This window comes from Falco cherrug, chromosome 7, assembly GCF_023634085.1.
Source record: "Falco cherrug isolate bFalChe1 chromosome 7, bFalChe1.pri, whole genome shotgun sequence".
Taxonomy (NCBI): Eukaryota; Metazoa; Chordata; class Aves; order Falconiformes; family Falconidae; genus Falco; species Falco cherrug.
In genome coordinates, this window is record NC_073703.1 from 36970828 (window position 1) to 36992335 (window position 21508).

Below are 21508 nucleotides of genomic sequence, written 5' to 3' on the forward strand. Positions count from 1 at the left end.
CTCTGACCATCATGGATTCAGGCACAAGATGACCAAAACTGACCCTGTTCCTACTGTGAGGTCCAGCAGTGGAGCTTCTATAGAAATATTGCTTGCGCTGGTGTCTCCAGTTTGGGGTCAGCTTCTTCTCTGCCTACCTGATTGCAAATGGGACCATGCTCATAAAGCAAAGAGACAGGCAGTATGTATGTCACCATCAATTCAAGGCTCTCTTGCTGTCGTTGATAATGATAAATGTTCATCAACAGAATTTTCTGTTCTCTGCCTTGTGGTTGGCTAATGTCAAGTGAACACACTGCAGAACAGGTGCACAATCTGCTATAATGGTGTCTCTAACTTTACCAGCAAATTTGCCCTGGCTGCGTAATAACCATTGACTGAACTTTGTATAGCAAGAGAATGAAGATGAAGTCACACAATGCAGCATCACTGCTGAATTTAATTTTTAGTATGTGTAACATTTAAAGAAAAAGGTCAAGCCATGAATTTCTGCACTATGAACTCCCTTTGGCAGTTCATATGTTGCTGTGTACTGCTATGCTTCATGAGGGTTTTGAACGTTGGGGAAAATAGACATCGAAATGGTACAGTTGCTATAGTTTTCACATTTGTTGGAGCACAGAATAGGTATAAAACAACAGTTCCTTGTTATCAGCTAATCAGTGATGATTAACAATTTCTTATTACAATTATATTAACTCTTAATTTCAGGAAAAGATTGCTATTTGGCCATTTGTGCTGCCACTAAAACTCTCAGATTTCATTCAAGGGAAATCCCATGACAGTAGAACAAAGATTATCCTAAATCTGAAGGAAGAACAAAGAAAGTATTTGGAAGAAAGGCAAATCAAAGAAATTGTGAAGAAGCATTCTCAATTCATCAGCTATCCAATTATACTCTTTTAAATGCCTTGTTTGAGATGCTAATAGTACATGTTTGAAACACTAGTTGCATACCTAATGTCCTTGAATCATTGCCAGATGCTACTAGTACAACATTAACTAGCTGGTTTGTACTGCTAGCATTAACATTTACAAGAAGGACTGTACATGATGTTGTGGGACAATTTCTCTGTTTGTTTTCCTAGTGATCTGTTTAAGGTCGAGTTATATGACATATCAGTCAAATCTAGATGCTGAGCTTCTCATTGACCCATCCAGAGGATGTCTTACAAAGCTAACGTTTATGTTAGCGAATACAGTAAGACACAGTTCATGCTTTTGTTAAAATCTAGACTACTTGACAATGAAAATATGTGTTTGTAGCTAAAGATACTAATTATGCAGGCAAGACAATAAAATGAATGTGTATTTTATACTGATATATCCTGAAGTTGTACATTTGGGGCCAGAGAAATCTCCTGACGTATTTAGATATGCTTCTGAAAGAGGTCTGGTTGGCACTGACTAATTAGTAATTCTGGCTTTTAAGCCAGAATTATTATGGCTCTAGTTCCAAAACTGAGAACAGATGAGCAGAGGGCAATTTAGAAAGGACCTTTGAATGCCAGGTGTATCAGTATTATCTCATGAATGAATTCTACAGAACTGCAAAGCTGAGTTGGAAATACTTCTCGTATGACCTGTAATGACATTTACTCTTAAAACAGCAGTGACATGCAGGGAAGTCAATCGAGATGGAAATAACACACAAATTAAATATAACAGAAATGTGAATGCAGAGGTTCGTAGAAAAAAGAATGGCTCACTATAATTTTCTGTCTCAGACAACTAAAGAGAAGAAAGCCAAGTCATCATAGTTATATTGGTGTAAGTTCAGAACTGTGTTTCTGTCAGATGAAAAAGACTTGGAACGGTTCTACAGTACTATAAGTAAGAGACATATTTGATTTTGAATAAATCGTCTGAGGAAACGCAATCTTACATAAATCATTAGAAGGAGCAGCTATGCCCTGAGGAGGAAAAGCTGAAAAATCTCTTCTTTTACTATCCCAATCCTTGACTGCTCCTTCCTGCAACTTAGCTTTGTAGCTCTACTGCAAAGACAGCAAGAACAAGACACAAAATATGTGTCCTGTCATCAGGTTTTTATAGTTTTATTTATAACAAAGATCTTTTATGGTTAGAGTGAACTTGCCACTTTTAAACACTAGACATTTAAAAAATAACTAGTATTTGACAAAATAAAAGTACTTTCACTATTCCAGACATATCTAATCCAAATAAATGTGTATTACTTATGCATATTATCTATAATGCATATATATTGTATATGCATATAAATGTATATAAAATACATTCTGCAATAGATGCAGAAATGCTGGGCTGTCAGCATCTGACACAGTTTTAAGTTTATCAATCACGGGAGTCAGTGTGACTCCCACCCAGCTGAAAGAGCCAGTTTGGAGGGTTTTTCCTCTCTTATTTCATTCTGTCAATGACAAGAGAAAAAAGGCAGAAGAAATACCTCCTGGCAAGTATTAACCAGCATCACTGATTAAGAAGCAACCTGGTGACTTCTAGTAACTCTAGTCTGTCCTACTTTCATAATGTAGAGCAGCTGCATTATACTGACATCCATATTAGCTGGCTGAGAATACCCTCAGCTCAGCTGACTGCAAAGCAGGATTTCAGTATAAACAGCCAAGTTACTTCAGGAGATTTGCCTCAGTACGGGAGGAAGCACCTCTTTGAAAGAGATGAAAACCGACTTTCCTTCTAATTCACTATGCCTGGTTACTGTAGCCTACACACAGATTTGTGTACAATTCATCAAGGACTTGTACAGCTCTTGATTACTCTAAGTCAGCTTCAATCAGAATTACCTTATTGCTACTATTTTTTTTCAGCATTCGTTTGAGGAGGGGAAGCTGGGATTTGGAGCTCTCCCGTTTTTTCACAGGAAATAAATCTATTGATCTGTCTGACACAGCAGGAAAATAATGTTAAACTGTGCCTAAGAAGAGTGTTCATCACAGACAGTTGTAAAGTCTTAATTTGTTGACTATCTGAAGGTACTCCATAATTTTAGTACCTTGTTTTTTTCCTTAACAGCATCTCTCTAATAAAATGAAAGTACCATCTGAAATATGAAATAAAATAAAAATAAAAGTCTATCAGCCATGTATTAAAGAGTCTACCCAGAACATATGGACAGATTTAAATTAATTTCTTGCCATTTTCTTACAAGTACAGAGTGCCGAAGTAAAGACTATATCCTGTGTTTGAAATGCTAGAAAGAATCAACTTCATGGACATCTATTTTAAATGCTAATAATCTACCTTCCTGAAAAATGTGGAACCTGAACTTGCAGATTTTTTAAATTCCTACAACTTCTAAAATCCTTGCTGAAACATGCCTCATGATGAAATGTGAAACTTCCAGGCGTGTAGCAGACTCAGCTGTCGCGCTAAGAGTCTCACAAGTGGCTGTGGGAGTGAGGACACAGCCCTCCAGCTGGGTCATGAGGTTTGCAAAGGATCCCTTTGCTCTCCAGACTCCTTCTCAGAGAGGTGTCTAGGTGCAGCTAGATCTAATCCTAGTCTCAGACTTGGTCAACGGCTTTAAGTCTAAAGGATTATATGTACAGCCACTCATCAGAGTTAATGTTTGCCTGTCAGAGCCCAGTTTAAGGACTTTCACCGAGAGTCAACATTTGCCTGTTTCACTGAAACAGTTTCACAAAGTTGAAAAATGAGATGATTTATTAAGGCTACAGATATAACAAGTTTAGAATTGCCATTGATAAATATACTTACTGCAAAAACTGAGCTCAAGTTAAGAGCACAGCACTTTTGTTAGTAATATTGCCCTGGGCTAACATCAGATACAGTCAGAGGAGCACATCTTACCAAAGAGGCATCCCTGCTTGGGGAGGAGACAGGTCCAGGTCCGTCAACCCATCCTGTAGTTAGAGTTCTCATCCTCAGAGGGGAAAAAAAAAAAAGATTCTAAAATGCCAGATTTTATACTTGTGGCGATGTGGGACTAAGTCAATTATTGTGTGCCAGTTAGCCCTTAACAAGGTGCCAATTCAGGAAGGTCAGTTTGGCCCGATGGATCAGTGCGGAGCAAGGGGGATTCAGTACAGATGCAGATGTATAGTTACAGATCTGTGGGGGTTTTCCTGGCCTTCCCTGAAGCACCACCAGGCTGTGAGGCCCCTGCGTCACCCTGAGTGTCACCCGGTTGGTTTGCTTGTTAGACCACATCCATTATCTGTTTCATGAGATAGACACGCTGCTCAAGTCAAACTCCCACCTCCCCTTTGAGCTGAACACAGTCGTCCGTTGTCAGGGCAGGATGGGGGCCGGGGGGAGCACTGCACCACAGTAGTATAGTCCAGTGTCTACTGACTTCTGAATAGCTGACTTGAAATATTACTTTTTTTTCACAGATACTACAGCAGAGAATTACAAAGGCGACCAGAAAAAGTGTAACAATAAAATTCTTCAGAGTTTTCCTTGACCATCAGTTTTGTAAGCAATATTCCAGAATATGAGGTGTTCTACCTGGACACCTCTTTCAAGGACAGAGTGGACTACCAGGGTGTAAAACAGCAGGTTGCTCCACAAGGGAGTGTGAGCCGGGAGCCAAGGGTAAAACCAAGGCAGGCAGGGGGCAGTGAGCATACTGACAAGGGTAATAAGCCCACAGTGCCTGAACAAGAAGGGGAGAAGTGGTCCGGTGATGTTTCACCCAAAAGCTCAATGGTTGCCACACAAATCTGTAATAATGAGGTAGGGCCAAGGACAAGCCAAGGAGTCAGGCCAGCGAGGCAAGGCTGGGCTCAGCAAAGTACAAGGCTGAACTCCGGCACAGCCACAGCACAGCTCCGGCAAGGATCAGGGCCAAGGGGCCAGGCTTAGCTAGGATGGGAAACCCTCGTCCAAGGCTTCTTACAGCTCTTTCTCACACTGCTCCTTTTTTACTGCTCAGTTCCAAGGTAAATCAGAGCTAGTTCTGAGCTGTAATTCAAGCTTAATAATTAACTAAAAATCCTCACTGCAAATGTTTTCTTGTTTATCAGAGTCTTTTCTGCACCAATTCAAGCAGAAGCTATGAAAGATTCTTCAATTCCTCCCATTTCTGTGCCCTCTTAGAAGTGGGATGGTTGAGGTTATTGCGTGCTCAGTATCCTGAATAAAAATGTGATTGATTTTTTTAACCTAGTTTACCCTGATTCCAGCTTAGTAAACCTACTTTCTCAACTCTTTAAACAACTACAATACCATTCACAACTAAATCTGAAAGTGTAAGTGATCTCCACATCAGATTGTTCTCACTCTTTCCCTAAATCCTCTGATTTCTAAGGCAAACCTTTCTTTGAAGGTTTTTTCTTTGCCTCTAGAAACTGTGCTTATTAAGAAGTAGATGCTTTGGAAATGTCCCTGAAGTATGAAGGCCTTTCCAACAATTTCTCTTCTTACTTTTTCTGAAGGCACAAGAACAATTTGATCCCAAAGATGTCATCTTTATATAAAGTAATATCTTATCTATATAAAATTGTCTTTATCCAAAAATATGTGATCTTTCCAGTACAGATGACTGCAGGAACTACTTCCCTCAGTATCTGCTTACCTACTTAAAACCCAAGACTAGAACTTATATTTCATGTGTCTATTTAAAATTAATCCAAAAATGTATTACCTCTATCAACTTTTCTGTTATGTCCTAATTATTGAACTCAACTCTAAAGCAGCATCTGTGTTCAGTAATTTGAAAAACAAATAATATTGCATCAAGAATGTTAGTGAAGTATAGAATACATGCTTTGTGACATAATTTCCAATAGTATATAGCTTCCTAGTTTTAATTAATTTACATTTAATTTAGGAATCTTCAGTTCTACTGTTTTGGAGATGGCTTGAAGGATTGTTTTGTCACCAAAGCTAACATGCACACAAAAGAAGGTTTGTAGATGCTGTACACATACCCATACCTGCTAGTAAATACACAACAGCATTTAGCCGTTACGTGTACTAAACTCGCAACCTTCACTGTTATACTGAATCCAATTCTTAGAACTTGAACATGTACAAGGAAAAAACTACTAGGTTTATTTCCACACTCATTGATGCTGAGGCTCTATTAAGTTATTTTTCTAGTGATGCAACTTTACCATTACTATATTTTTTATAGTCTAGGATTTTGTTTGCCTGGGAACTTTTTAGTTGAAACTCCTGCTCTCTGGAAAAGCTTTTTCTCCAGTTTTCTTCTCCTTCTGAATTAGGATCTATTGAAACTTATGCCTATGAATGGAAAAAAGCTCTTACCTATGGATAATAAAAGTTACAGCTGCCACCATACCTATTATTGTTCCTCCAAAGCTAACGTTTTTATGTAACTATTCCTGATTTAAGGGGCTTCTGCTGGGCATGACATTCTACTGTCATTCTCCAAACCAAATAACTGTGTGTACCATTTTTTTGGACCCGTGCTAGACAAAGACAGCACACATTTCAGCAAACAGGTACTGCCGTCCTCTTGCAATGCTATCATGGTTTAACCCCAACCAGTAACTGCTGGGGTGGCAACTACCACGTAGCTGCTCACTCACTCCCCTCCCACCCAGAGATGGGGAGGAGAATCAGAAAGGAATGTAAAACTCAAGGTTTGAGATAAGAACAATTCAATAATTGAAATAAAATTAAAACAAAAGAACAACAGTAATGATAACAATAACAGTTATAATGAAAAGGAGGGGGGAGAGAAATGAAATCCAAAAGAAAGGGAGAAAAGAAAACTAGTGACACACAATACAACTGCTCACCACCAACCGACTGATGCCCAGCCAGTCCCTGAGCAATGATCAGCTGGTCCCAGCCAACCCCCCCAGTTTATATACTCAGCATGTCGTCCCATGGTATGGAATATCCCTTTGGCTGGTTTGGGTCAGCTGTCCTGGCTGTGTCCCCCCCACTCTACCGTGTCCTTCCAGCCCTCCTACTGGCAAGGCCTGAGAAACCAAAAAGTCCCTGACCCAGTACAAACACTACTCAGCAACAACCAAAAACATCAGTGTGCCATCAACATCGTTTTTACACCAAATCTAAAACAACAGCACTGCACTACCTGCTAAGAAGAAAACTAACTCTATCCCAGCTGAAATCAGGACAAATGCTCTCAAAGCAAACAGCAGAACCAGATACTAGTAACTCTGTGGAAGGTGAAGTGTCCTGTGTCACTAAGTTTGCATAGATACAATTCTTGCATTGTACATATAATTTCAGCTAAGAAGTGCATAATTATGCATTTATTCTGGGAAAGAGTAAATCAAGATATAAAGTATAAAACTATAAAGACAGTATCCCTTGTAGCAGTCACAAGGGAATATAAGATGAGGACCAATTTAAAATACCAAATTGTAGTTACAAACTTAACTGAATCCATTAACATTGTAATAAACAGCATATAAAGTAATTTATGATAAGATTAAAAATTATTCTGGGGCCTTGCTAACACTCCATGAATCCAAGCCTTTCCGTGCTCATTCTCTCAGCCTTTCTATGCAGCTGAGCTTTTATTATAAATTATAACTGACATTTGTTAGTACTGGAATTGTTGAGTTTTGCTGTAACAAATATAATCTTGTTCAACGATTTAAGTCCCTTGAGAATTCCTTTTGAGAGAGATGACTGGCAGTTACCAGACTCCCTTACACATACTTCAAGAACCATACACTTTTACAAAAAATGCAGACATGCTGCCCATGGTCCATACAATTATTGCTGTCACCTACAGTTCAAAAGTAAAACTACATTTTAGGAGATTAGTTTCTCTGCCTCTGAAGTACCTTTTCACTGCAAAAATACTCCTTCTAAGTGTCTATCGATCCTATTTCTAGTATGAATCACTTTTTTTGTGACCTAAAGATCTTATGAATCTTACGATTGCTTTGTCTTCCAGTAAGACATGAGAAAGTAGGCAACAAGACAGCCTGAGGAACAGTTTTAAGAAAGCATGAAGCTAGCCAGCTTTACATTTCACTATGATCACAGATTTTGCATGCATAATTCCATGTGTTAAAGAAAACTAGACACATACCACCACATCTTTCTACTTATGTTAGTCATCTGAAATCAACTGTTTAGGTAATTTCACTTGCTGCTGTTTGCTTCCCTCAAGTAAACCCTGAAGCACTGAGATAACAACATGACAAAACTGTGTCAGAACTCAAACAGAATTAATTTGAAAGCAATGTTGTAAAAGCATTAAGGCTACAACACCAAGCACTCAAAAGTTATTTAAATGCTGGAACTAGAATTCTCTATGCAAATGTCATTTCATTTCTTTGTGGCTTATAAAAATAAAGAAAAGCCTTATTCAGCACTACAGAAGCAGCCTTTTTTGGAAATGAGAATAAAACCCAGTTTTCCTGGATGTTATTTCAATGCTTTGAACATGAAATAACTTTCTTCCAGCCAACTTTTACTTTGTTATTTTTTAATTTTGTAACTTTCATACAGCAAGGAGTTCTATGAAATTGTGTAATTAAAGACTATTATGATGCAAATGTATATGAGGAACAAGTATGGGACTAATCCTTAGGAAATCAACAAATGCAAGACTGAGGCCCATGCAGTTAAGTGCAGCAATGTATGTAGCTTCCTAGCACGTGTTGTTGGTATGGAACAGTTTCTGGTTAAAGACCAGGTTCTTCAACATTCGATTAAAATCTGAATTTCCTGAAAGCAAAAGTTGCTCAGATTCTGACGAGAAATCGACTGCCTGCCTGGGTGTTGTGATTTAACCCCAGTTGGCAACTAAGCGCCACGCAGCCACTCGCTCACTCCCCAGCCTGCCCTGCAGCAGGTCGGGGAGGAGAATCGGGGAAAAAGGTAAGACTCGAGGGATGAGTTAAAAACAATTCAATCATTGAAATAAAATAAACAATAATGAAAAGGAAAGAGAAGGGGAGAGGAATAAAATCCAAAGGAAAGGGAAAAAACAAGTGATGCACAATGCTCACCCCCTGCTGACTGATGCCCAGCCAGTCCCCGACCCCCAGTTTCTTGTGCCCCTTCAGCCCTCTCGCTGGCAGGGGCTAAGAAACCAAATAGTCCTTGACTCAGTATAAACATGACTTAGCAACAACTAAAAACATCAGTGTGTTATCAACATTGTTCTCATACCAAATTCAAAACACAGCCTTGTACCAGCTACTGAGAAATAAAAATAACTATTATCCCAGCCAAAACCAGGACACTGGGTTTTGAATTTTGAATTAGAGTTGAGTATTGTGGTTGTTGGGGTTTTTTACCTTTGCATTTACAGTAATGTTTGAAGTAGTAAATCTTACTGAATAACCACAGTTGCCCCATGTTATTTACTTTAATACTGTATAATCAGAAAAAATGAAATCCCATGTAGCCATCCCTCAGACATTGCCTACAAGATGAAAGACTGTTTTTAGTCTAGTTTCCTAAGGAAATGAAGCACAAGCAATAACACGGTTGTTGTCCATCAGTCCCTCCCTTAATAATTTTGACTATTTAACCAATTCAATCAAAGGTAACAAAAGAACAGAGATCACAGAGATAATAAGGTCTGCAAAAACCCATGGGTGGGAGGCAGAGAAATGTGCTTTTGTTGCCTCTTTTGAAGGAAGAGGCAGGGAGAATCCAGCTTTATCCTCCCCGTCTGGCTGGCCTAGCAGCTAGGAGGTAATGGCAAGCTCTTCCCTGAGTACAGGTGTAGTACATGCTGCTACTCGCCCAGGCAGAGCATTAAAGGACGGCAGATGCAGGACACATGGGCTTGGGACAATGAGAAGACCGGTCAGGGACTTCTAGGAGATACGGGCGAGAATGAGTGTGTGCAAATGTGGGACTTGGAAATATCAGGTTTCAGCATTTCCCCCATTAATAGAACTATCTGATAAAACATGAAAGTATGTTAAACTCTTGGTTGAAAAAGGGAACTGTTTTGCTCAGATTTGTCCCCACTATTAGCTCTGACAGAAACCACATCTGGAAGCAGTCTTTTTAGCCTAAAACTGAAGCAACACAAAACTGGGATCAGCTAAAATAGAGTAACCATAGGAACACAGTGCCTATCTTCATTAGCCCTCACTGCAGAACAGAACAAAAAGAGTATCAATTATTCAGAAGTCATGAAGCATGTTTCACCCAAGCACACAGGAACTTGGGTTAAGCAGAGCTGGGAAAACTTCAGATGGTTTGGTATGAGAATACTTTCTCCTAGTGCACTTGTCAAATAATCTTGACAAAAGAAACCAGTCCGCTTTTGAAGACTGCTTTTCAAAGCTGAGTAACATGATCACAAAAGAGAAACAGGATCATATGACTGCTACATTAGACAGTATAAAGATGCATGATCTTACACGACCTGCAGACATATGCAAAACCTTCCATAGGTCTTCACATGCTTAAAGTTACATATGTCCCTAAGTCTGAATGACTGAATCCATATTAATCAAGAGATTACAAAGGAAAAGATTTTTTAAAAACAACTTCTTGAGTATTTCAATACAAGTGGCACTCTTAAAATTCTGGAAATCTCAAAAGGAGAGGATATGAATAATTTTAGTAGGATGTTACAGAAAAAAATGCTTGGACCGATTTCCATATATTGTAATAGATTAGCAGTTCTTTAAAATACAGAAGTTATTTTGACTCAAATGTTAGAAAACATTTCAGTTAATGGAATCGAGGGTTTCAGCCTGAAATGCATGTCCTATAGAATTTATAGTATATACTAGGACTATTTTTATCTAAGAAAAACATGAAAGTTACATCGTTGTGCTTGGGTATAACTGCCACGCTTTATTAGAATAGTGATCAAAAGCCACTAAGCTGCTCTGTGGAAGCAGACAACCAAAGCAGCTGTCAGACAACTGAAATCATAGTCACTATGCAAAGAAAGTGTCATACTCAAGAAAGGATTTTGGTGCACATTATTTCATAGAAGCATATGTGTTTGACAAAAAAGGAAAAGAAATGCATTGAGAAGCACCACAAAACCAGACTCAAGGTACAGAAAACAACCAGCCAGAGCAAGCCCCAAAAAGGTGACCCAGACATAAACGTGGAACTTTCTAGGCTGAGCGTTGGCTGAAATCCAGCTTTTTCAGTGGCTTAGAACTGAGAGCAAATAATCTCGCTCTTACAGTTCGGATTTCTCCTGTGTGCTGAGCAGCAGCTCATCTATACACCCTCTTACGTTATTTTTGACACCACAATTAATTTTTCCTTCTAATTAAAATAACCCACAGGACCCTGTATTTTGGCCAACTGCTTGGGTCAGAGCTGTAACACCACTATTTAGAAGGGCAGAGTCCTATAAATCATTGCATTAATGCAGATACTGATCCCGGTACTGCAGAAACTGCAATGAAACAAGCTGTAATTTTAATTCCTTCATGTGTCCTACATGGTGTCTTACACGCATACTTAATGTATCTTCTTGTGAGATAATAAGTACTGGAAAACTCCCTGAAGACATAATGCTGCAACAAAATCAAGCCTGTAGACCCCAATTCAATCATATTTGCTTGTCTAGGTCAAACTACAGAATAACAGATGCTAAGAATGTTACATTCAGCATCAAGATCTTTGGTTAAATTAATTAATGGATCTCAGTATTGTAATATCCAATTCATGAGCACGCTACATGGTGTAATTTAAGGATGCTTAACTGGGAAAAGGGCAGGTTAGGCATATAAAAATTAAATTCCCAAAAGGCAGTTGAATGCTGAACTAGACAGCAGTCTGGGATACATCTAAGAGCCAACAGAAAATGCCAAGAAGTTGCATCTGGGATGAATTTTTGCCACAGAAACAACATCCTTTTTGTTCCTCAAATGAATAAATAGCTATTCTTTAGAGCAGGGAGATTGTCTAGATTCATGCTTGTATCAGTGTACAGTTGTAACATGTAGCTTCACTTGGTATTTATATCCCAAAAGTGGAGCAGCTCCAAGAGAAAGTTTTAGAAGCCTGCTCTGGAACACATGTGATGCAGATCATCCTCCGGAGATATGGAAGACCTGCCTTTAACTCCCTGCTCCCAATCACGTCGTTCAGGATATAAAAATAACCTCCATGCTAAATGCTGTAATCACAGAGCTACTGGGTGTAACGAGATGAATACTTATCAAAGCCTTTATGCAAGATGTGTAAATGTATGTATAAAGACGTCTGTAGCTGCGCCCTTTGAACATCTACTGAGGCTTCCCACAGCAAAGGCTATGTCCAGGGTGAGCGTCCCAGTGGGTGTCAGGCTGCTAACAAACTCGACAGCAGTGGCATCCGTCTCGTCCCTACTATTAGCACTTAAATCCTTCAGTAACTGCATTGCTCTTCAGGTCTTCCGAGTTTCTCGGATTTGAACCCTTGATTCTATGGACTGAGCAGCACGGTTTGTTCAGCTTGCAACTGACACTCGCCTTCTAGAAGCGATTTTGTTTCCCCCCCCATTAGGCAAAACGCTTTAACACAGCATCCTTGAGCTGTGATTCACCCTGCTGGAGCAGACGGGCCCTGCCCGGCCAGCAGGGCAGGGACGCGGCGCCCAGCCCTCCGCAGCCGCGGCCTGAGGGGGAAGCGGCGCCGCAGGCACCCGCGCAGCCGCCCGGGGGGACCCGCGCCCGGGGCCGCGGCCGGGCGGGCACAGCCGGGCCGCCGCGGTTGCCAAGCGGGTACAGGCGGCTGCCGGCCCGCACCCCGGCTCCAGGCCCTTCTCCCGGCGGGAGGAGCCCGGCGCCTTCCAGGCCCTTCTCAACAGCGCAGAGGGACTGAGGGGGGTGGGTTGGGGCGGTGGGACAGGGGGGTCGGGGCGGTCACCCTTCCCCCCCCCCCTCGCTTCTAGGACGTTCTGAGGCGCAGGGCGGCGGAATACGTCACCCGCCGCTTGCACAAGGCCCCCCGGGCCCCGCCCCCTCAGCGCCGCGCGCGCCCACCCGCCAGCCCGCGCGCCCGCCTCCCGCCTGCGCCCGCCCCCCCCCCCCCCGCCCGGCCGAGCCGGCGGTTGGACAAACAGGGAGCGCGCGCTCATTCAGCCGCCGGCTCATGCGCAGAGCCCCCCCGCCCGTGGAGGCGGCGGACAGCGCCTGTGCAGGACTCGCGCTCTGACGGGCGCCTTTCGCGGCCGGCTACCATTGGCTGCGAGCGGCTCGGCCCCGCCCCCTCGGAGCGCGGCCGGGAGTCTCCGCCCCGTTCCCCCCGCGCCCCCCACCACCGTGCCGCCCCCTCCCCCGTGCCTGTCAGTGAAGGTTCCCGATGGTTCTGGAAGGAGGCGGCGCCGGGCGTATATAAGCCAAGCGGGCGGCGGGGAGTGCGCACTAGTGAAGGGTTGGCTGTGTGGGTAGAGCCCGCTTTCTGCTTCAGCGAGGAGACCAGGAGCTTATTCCCCCGCAAAGGTGAGCAGCGCGGGCGGTGCGGCGGCGGCTGGAGACCCCCGAGGGGTGGCGGCTCGGCGGGAGCGCTCTGCTCCCGTATCCCCGCTGCGGTGGGGGGTGGTGCGGGACGTGGTTTGTCTCCTTGCTCTTGCGGCCCCTGTTAAAAGCGAAGGGGGCTCGGAGGGGTGCTAGGTATTGAAGTTTGGGTACGGCTGAAAGGCGGTGAGGTGCCCAAGCCCGTGTATCCAGTTTATTTTTGTCTCGGAAATAAGGGGGGGGGGAGGGCGAGGGCAACACCGGCGGGCAGCTCCTGGGAGAGCGGGTTCTTTAGGTAGCAGAGGTGGGGGAGGGGGGCGCAGGTGGCGGGCAGGGGGGGCAGTTTTTTGTGGAGGAGTAGCCTACCCCTTCAGAGGGGCGCAAGAGGGGGGTGACCTGAGCCCGCCTCGCTGCGGAGGGGCAGGCGCGGGGGGATGGGCGGCGAGGGAGCCGTGCTCGGGGTGAGGGGGCGGCCGGACGGCGTGGAAGCCTAAGATGGACGGGTCGCGGCTGAGGCGGGCGTGGGGCGGGAGTGGGGGAAGGGGCTGCGCGGCACTGCGCTCTGCCCGCCGCGGGGGGTGCGCGCAGCGCGGGGCTGGTGCTGACAGGGAGTGGGTGGAGGGGGGGGGGCGGTCGGGGAAGGCTCTGGCAGTTTCTAGAATCTTTCATGGTTCCGGCGGCAGCCTGCAGGGGGCGCTGCGCGGCGGCGCGCGGCAGGCTGCTCGCACTGGGAGGCTCTCCGGGATCGCTCGCCGGGGCACGGCTGGTGGCCGGTTGGCTTATTTGGTTATTTTTTCCTTTGTTAGTTTCGTAGTTAAGCACTAGAGTGTTGCACTTGGTTTCCACTAGTTATATGTAGCGATTAAAGTGGGCTCGTGGAGGGCTTTCCTTTCGAGTCGAATTTGTAGTTGCTGAGCTGTGGCGCGGGCAGAGGATACTTGCGCAGCAGGTGGCCGGTCGGACTCTTGATAACTCTCCGTAGGCCAGAGTGACGACCTCGGCTGGACCGTATTGGTACATAAATTCTAGTTGTGGATCGTGGCTACATCTCCGAATACTAATTGTGCGAGCAAAATGAGAGGTGGATGTGAGAAAAGGGAAGTGGGCCAGATGGGCACACACCGGTGTGAGAATCTATTTGTCCTGCAGCTAACCTCTCAAACGCAAGGCTGAGTTCTCGGTTTAATTTTCCTCTTCGTAATGTGTGCTTAGTTTGTGATGAGGGGGAAGTTAAGCCGTACATTAAATGGTAGATCAGTGGAGGAGAGAGCAAAAGTTCTGTCTCCCTAAGTTGTGCAAACCAAAGCGAATGTAAAGCAGGCTTTGTAGTTAAAATGTTGTATATAACTTCTGCAAAATTCCTGCATTGTTACTGGTAGGAAATGAGATCTGGGGGCAAGTTTCTTTTGTGTTCCTGTGGTGTAGTTAGTGTATTGGAAGCCACGTTATCAGAGTGCTATTGTCACAAAAGGATATGTGCACCAAGCTGTTCTTGATGGGTTTCAAATCCCTCTCTTTACAGATGCCAGAAGCTGTGCAAACTCAAGACCAACCAATGGAGGAGGAGGTGGAGACCTTTGCCTTCCAGGCTGAGATTGCTCAGTTGATGTCTCTGATCATCAACACTTTCTACTCCAACAAGGAAATCTTTCTGAGGGAGCTGATCTCCAACTCATCAGATGTATGTACCTTAACTCATACCCTGGTTTGCATCCATTAGGACTATGGAATTCTTTAGGAATAGTAGGGTAATGTTAAAAGTCTGCCTCTTCTCTTGCAGGCTCTGGACAAGATAAGATATGAGAGCTTGACTGACCCAAGCAAGCTGGATTCTGGCAAAGAGCTGAAAATTAACCTAATTCCAAACAAGCATGATCGCACTCTGACCATTGTGGATACAGGCATAGGGATGACCAAAGCTGACCTGGTCAACAACCTTGGTACTATTGCCAAGTCTGGTACCAAGGCTTTTATGGAAGCACTGCAGGCAGGGGCTGATATATCCATGATTGGTCAGTTTGGTGTTGGCTTTTATTCTGCCTACCTGGTTGCAGAAAAAGTGACGGTGATCACCAAGCACAATGACGATGAGCAGTATGCTTGGGAGTCATCAGCTGGAGGATCTTTCACTGTCAGACTTGATAATGGTGAGTAGTAAATGTTTACACTCAGGTATGCTTTCTAAAGATTACTGGCATACAGGTGCCTAGTCTGTACGTTGAAAAAAGCAAAAAACGACAGATGAAATGGGTTGTACTAGTAATGGGTTGGATCAAGCACAAGCACAGCTGTTCTCTTCCAGTTAGATAACTTGATAACGTGATAAAGGAATGCCAGAGTAGATGGTGCATTGTAATTAAGACTAAGCTTGCAAAGCTTATACATACAAATACTTCTGTAGACTCCTTCAATTACTCTGTGTAGAGAAACTTGAAAGAGAACATACCAACAGACTAATGAGTGAAAATCTCATTAACTGAAATACATGCTGGGTACATTGAGCTTGTTGAAGTGTGTGGACGGGGCTGTTTCTGCACATGGAAGCTTAGATTTTCCCTGTGGTAAAAATATTCCTGATGGAACAGTGCCTTTTTGAAGGACTATTGGAGAACTGCGTCGAAGTGTAGTCTGCTGCTGTGCAAGTAAAATGCGTAAACTCTGTTCTAGGTGAACCTTTGGGCCGTGGAACAAAAGTCATCCTGCATCTCAAAGAAGATCAAACTGAATACCTTGAAGAACGGAGAATCAAGGAGATTGTGAAGAAGCATTCTCAGTTCATTGGCTATCCTATTACACTCTTTGTACGTACCTTGCTCAAAATACTAAACACTACCACCTTAACTTGAGTTTTTGAAGTTTTTTAAGAAAGCAGTTGATGTGTATTTTGCTAATTAAAATTGTAACAGATGTTATGTAGATGTAGCTCTTGTATTTAATAGCTATGTTTCCAACTTATGTTGAGAAATCTTATTTTGGGAGATAAGGGGGGAAAAAAAATGGTTTTTCCAAGCTAGTAGTTTCTGTCTCCAAACCACCGAGAAAATTAGCTATGGTTATTTATAGCTATCCATTCCTGGTAATTCAGTGTAATGTAACTATGGACTACCACATGAGCACATGGGAACAAAACACTTGCATTAGTTGAGTCTAGAAGGCAAACTTGATGTGTTGATGTAGTTTCTGGCTTTGTGAGACCAGAGGGAGTACTTCCTGGCTGTTACTGGTAAAACTTACGGGTTTCTTCTGTAGGTGGAGAAGGAACGTGATAAGGAGGTGAGTGATGATGAGGCTGAGGAAAAGGAAGAGGAAAAAGAAGAGAAGGAGGAAAAGACAGAAGATAAACCAGAGATTGAGGACGTTGGTTCTGATGAAGAAGAAGAAAAGAAGGATGGAGACAAGAAGAAGAAGAAGAAGATCAAGGAGAAGTACATTGATCAGGAAGAGCTCAACAAGACCAAGCCCATTTGGACCAGGAATCCAGATGACATAACCAATGAAGAGTATGGGGAATTCTACAAGAGTCTGACTAATGACTGGGAGGATCACTTGGCTGTCAAAGTAAGTTCTTGTGTGTCTGCAGGCACAATTGCACTTGGCACTGAAGCTGGAAGGTTGCTAAACATGCTGCTGAACTCTGATCTGTTGTCCCAGATCTTAATTCTCTTTAAGTTCTTACTACTTGCGGTGATGCTGTTTCATCAACACTTCACTGTGTGAGGGTGACACTTGTGCTACAGTTACTCTGATTACTATGAAGGCTGTGTTCATAATATTAACAAAATCTGCACTACGTGAAAGTGTGTCCACATGCTTTCCCAGTTTGTAGCTTAGTTCTCAAAAATTTCAGCTAAATGCAAATTGAGTTATTTGGGTTTGTAGCTTAGTCTTGAAAAGGCCTAGACTAGAGATAAACAGGATGGTGAAATGCAATTGTCCTTTTGTGTCACACTGGGAAGTGATGTAAATACACATGCTTCCTGAAGCTTAGCGTGTATAGTGTAGAGAACTGAAGTAAGTCTTCTGAATTGGCCTGCTTGTGTGGTAACAACTGCATAAAACTTTGCTCCATCTGGCAGGAGAAAGCCTTGTTCTTGACCAGTGACTTGCCTACTGTGTTTTTCCTGAAATCTCAAGTAGTTTACTGTCTGCCTTCTGCATTTCAAGAACTGCTAAACAGTACTGAAGTGAGAGCTGTCCCAATTGATCAAAACTTACCTTGCTTGTTTGCAGCACTTCTCTGTGGAAGGGCAGTTGGAATTCAGAGCTCTCCTCTTCGTCCCCCGGCGTGCACCCTTTGATCTGTTTGAAAACAGGAAGAAGAAAAATAACATTAAGCTCTATGTACGCAGAGTTTTCATCATGGACAACTGTGAGGAACTGATCCCTGAATATCTGAGTAAGTATATATTTGAGGAAAATGTTTCCCAAAACGTTGAACAGGATAAGTTCGCAACTTTGTTTCCCTGCATATGGTTGGGGGGGGGAAGACTTGAGCTTAAAACAGAGCTGATCAGGAAGCATCTGAGCAGTTCAAAGTACTGCTTAGTTTGTGTGGTCTAGAGAATTCTGTAGAAACAAATTCATGATTTTGAAAGGGTGAAGTTCCTTGGGTGGTGATGGGTTATGGTTTCCTTTGAGATGTGCAAAGCTAATTCTTACCCTGTGTCATCCTCTAGATTTCATGAGAGGTGTGGTAGACTCTGAGGACTTACCTCTGAATATTTCTCGTGAAATGCTGCAGCAGAGCAAAATCCTGAAAGTGATCCGGAAGAACTTGGTGAAGAAGTGCTTAGAACTTTTCACTGAGTTGGCTGAAGACAAGGAGAACTACAAAAAGTTCTATGAGCAGTTCTCAAAGAACATCAAGGTTTGTGGTGTTTCTAGTTTAATAATACTGATAGTAGAACTATTAAGGTTTTTTAAGTCTGAAATACCAAATTACCATAATTTTAGATGTAAAGGAATCACATAGTTTCTACTTGTGCTCTTGTACTCCTGTAGCTTGGTATACATGAAGACTCTCAGAACCGCAAGAAGCTCTCGGAATTGCTGAGATACTATACATCTGCATCTGGTGATGAGATGGTTTCTCTGAAGGACTATTGCACTCGAATGAAGGAAAACCAGAAACATGTCTACTACATTACTGGTGAGTTGGGCAACACAAATTTTCTGTAAAAGCAGGTACATCTGTAGAAAATGGAAAATAGCAGTTTTCCTGGTGAATTCAGAACTACATTGGGGTGACCACATAGTGTAGGACGTGCCTTGTCAGGCTTGCTGTGGTTCCTTACTGAGGGACTGTGTCCCATGAGGACAGCACAACCAGCTACAGGTAATGGTGCCCCTTGTGCAGCCAGCTTACGCACTATTTATTTTCACTGTGAGCCCAGAAATTAGGCTTCAGTCTTGGAGGTGTCTTCAGGGTAGCTTTGTTCAGGCTTGAGCTGATAAATTTGACCAGGAGTATCTGAATTCAAGAGCCAGTGCTCAGACTAGGTTTACTATTTGGGCATCAGATACCAAGGCTTTTTCTCAAAAGGTAAATGCTGTGTAGGGCTTCCCTGGTCTGGTTTCTTCCTTGGCAGGAACAATGGTGAGCATTTCTTGCTTGGCATTCCAGGAAATGTAAATGGGCTTTGAAACCACTGAAGTGTATTAAACAAGCTGTGGTGTCAGTTTGAAACACTGGAGTCTTCTGGCCAGCCTAAGCTTTGCAGTAGCCTGTCACACCTGTTGTGTGCCCCTCTTGTGGTTGGTTTTTTTAATGGAAGTGCTGCATAGGCTTTTCAGAAAATGCGTTATCTGCCACACTACAGGTCTGAGGCTCGAACAAGAACTGTGGCATTCTTGTTTCTTGCAGGTGAAACAAAGGATCAGGTGGCCAACTCTGCTTTTGTGGAGCGTCTTCGTAAACATGGGCTGGAAGTGATCTACATGATTGAGCCTATTGATGAGTACTGTGTGCAGCAGCTGAAGGAATTTGAAGGCAAGACCCTGGTTTCTGTAACAAAAGAGGGTTTGGAGCTTCCAGAAGATGAGGAAGAGAAGAAGAAACAGGAAGAGAAGAAAGCGAAATTCGAAAACCTTTGCAAAATAATGAAAGACATCCTCGAAAAGAAAGTAGAAAAGGTAATAGTAGTACACTCTTAAGTGTAACGGGCTTAATGATCTGGAAGTTGCTGCAGAGAAGGGTCAGATAGCAGTGTCTGTAAAAGTTACCTTTTCTGAAAGAGCAGTTCTCTGCAAGACAGGGCTTTAATAGATACAAGGTATGATTTTGGGTTTTAGTCAGGTTGGTATTGTGGATTCTTCAGCTCTAGCTAATGAGTCTCACGTCTTGCATGCCATGTAGCACCATTTTGAAGTTGAACCTTGGTTAAATCACGGAACTGTAAATCAAATGACAAACCTAGGGCTCTGTATTTGGTTTTCTAGGTGGTTGTGTCCAATCGTTTAGTTACTTCTCCGTGCTGTATTGTAACAAGCACATATGGCTGGACTGCCAATATGGAGAGGATCATGAAAGCGCAGGCTTTAAGAGACAACTCCACAATGGGATACATGGCAGCAAAGAAGCATCTGGAGATTAATCCTGATCATTCCATCATTGAAACACTGAGGCAGAAGGCAGAGGCTGATAAGAATGACAAGTCTGTGAAGGATCTTGTCATCTTGCTGTATGAGACGGCACTCCTGTCCTCTGGCTTCAGTTTAGAAGACCCTCAGACACATGCCAACCGCATTTACAGAATGATCAAACTTGGCCTGGGTAAGTCAGAAACTGTCCTGTCTCCCCTAAAAGCCTGGGTGTGGTTCCATGCCCTCGCAGGGTGTGGATCTGTGTGCTGCTTTATACTTGTGGAAGGAGGTTCCCTCAGATCAGTTGAAGGGCTAGAGGGGATAAAAGTTTGAGTAACGGTGCACGTGTTTCCTGTACAGGCATTGATGAAGATGATGCTGCTGCAGAAGAAGGTAGTCCAGCGGTTACTGAAGAGATGCCGCCTCTTGAGGGAGATGATGACACATCACGCATGGAGGAGGTGGATTAAAACAGTTTACAGGAACTCATGAATGTTTCCTTGGCTAATACGAATAAGTTATATTTTGTATATTATGAATGTTACCTGCCAAAAAAAAAAATCTTGACACTTTGTCTGCATTCCCTCTTTATATTTATTTTCAAAGATGTTATACCTTTATTTTTGTTACATTGCTTTTTCAGCTGATGTGAGATACAAATGCCATTGAGGGAATACTTTCTTTAACACTGTACAACCCTAAACAGGCAAGTAAGGAGTAGTTATTTTTGTCTGTATTAGCTGGTTGCAGGTGGCAGGGTTTTTGACTTATTCTTAATTGCCAGAGATGTGGGAAAGAAGTAACAAAGACGGTATGATACCAGGATGTTCAAGTTTTGTTTAGTGTTACACAGCTCTTCAACTCTAAATATATCTAACATACAGTACCTAGTAACTAGGTATCTAGGAGAGCTGAAATACTTGGGGAAGCTTTAACCCTTTTGCTCCTAACAAGGTCTTGATGTTTAAAGTTGTTTTTTATACTGTTTAAGGATTCTGGATTGCACTCTACCATAGAATAGAATCCACTGTAAATCTCTATTGTGACTTATGCAACTCTGCATGTACAGTTCAAACCTAGAACTGTAAGAATAAAAGTGTTAAGAATGAGTTGTGCTGCTGACTTGTCTGTTAACGCTGGGAACAAAACCTGCTGTCCTCTTTGTATCAGTTGCCGCTTTGGATCATGAGTACTAGCTGCTGGCCCAGTAAATCTGCAGCACTGCATGTTTTTTGCCATGTTGCTCCAAACTAGTACCACATAAAAGCAGAAAAGACAACTTCAGGTGCCAGCCTGATGCATCGTGCTGTACCGAGTCTTGCATGTGAAGTTGGGTGGTCAGCACTACCTCACCAGGCGGTCAGGGGGCTGCTGGGCTGTCCTGTGTTCGGTGTTCCTTGGGCTTGATCTTCGAAGGACTAGTAAAGGGAGAGTTAGTAGCCAAGGTCAGCAACTTCCACTGCCTGCTGGGCACCTGGTGCCAATGAGATGGCCTGCAGTGACTTAGGGACAGTTAAAACGCCTGCCTGGTACTTGCAGCAAGCCTGAGTTTAATGAACATGTTGGGG

At 43.1% G+C, this 21508-nt stretch overlaps 1 protein-coding gene across 1 annotated transcript; it reads left to right on the forward strand.

Moving 5' to 3' along the window:
• Positions 1-13188: 13188 nt before the first annotated feature.
• On the forward strand, positions 13189-21049 carry HSP90AA1 (heat shock protein 90 alpha family class A member 1). The gene is made up of 11 exons (XM_055715987.1): positions 13189-13343; positions 14881-15039; positions 15139-15505; positions 16026-16159; positions 16608-16916; positions 17589-17754; positions 18035-18225; positions 18360-18507; positions 19222-19490; positions 19797-20130; positions 20301-21049. Exons 2-11 carry the CDS (start codon positions 14881-14883, stop codon positions 20408-20410), a joined length of 2187 nt encoding a protein of 728 aa, XP_055571962.1. The 5' UTR covers positions 13189-13343; the 3' UTR covers positions 20411-21049.
• The last annotated feature ends 459 nt before the right edge of the window (positions 21050-21508 follow it).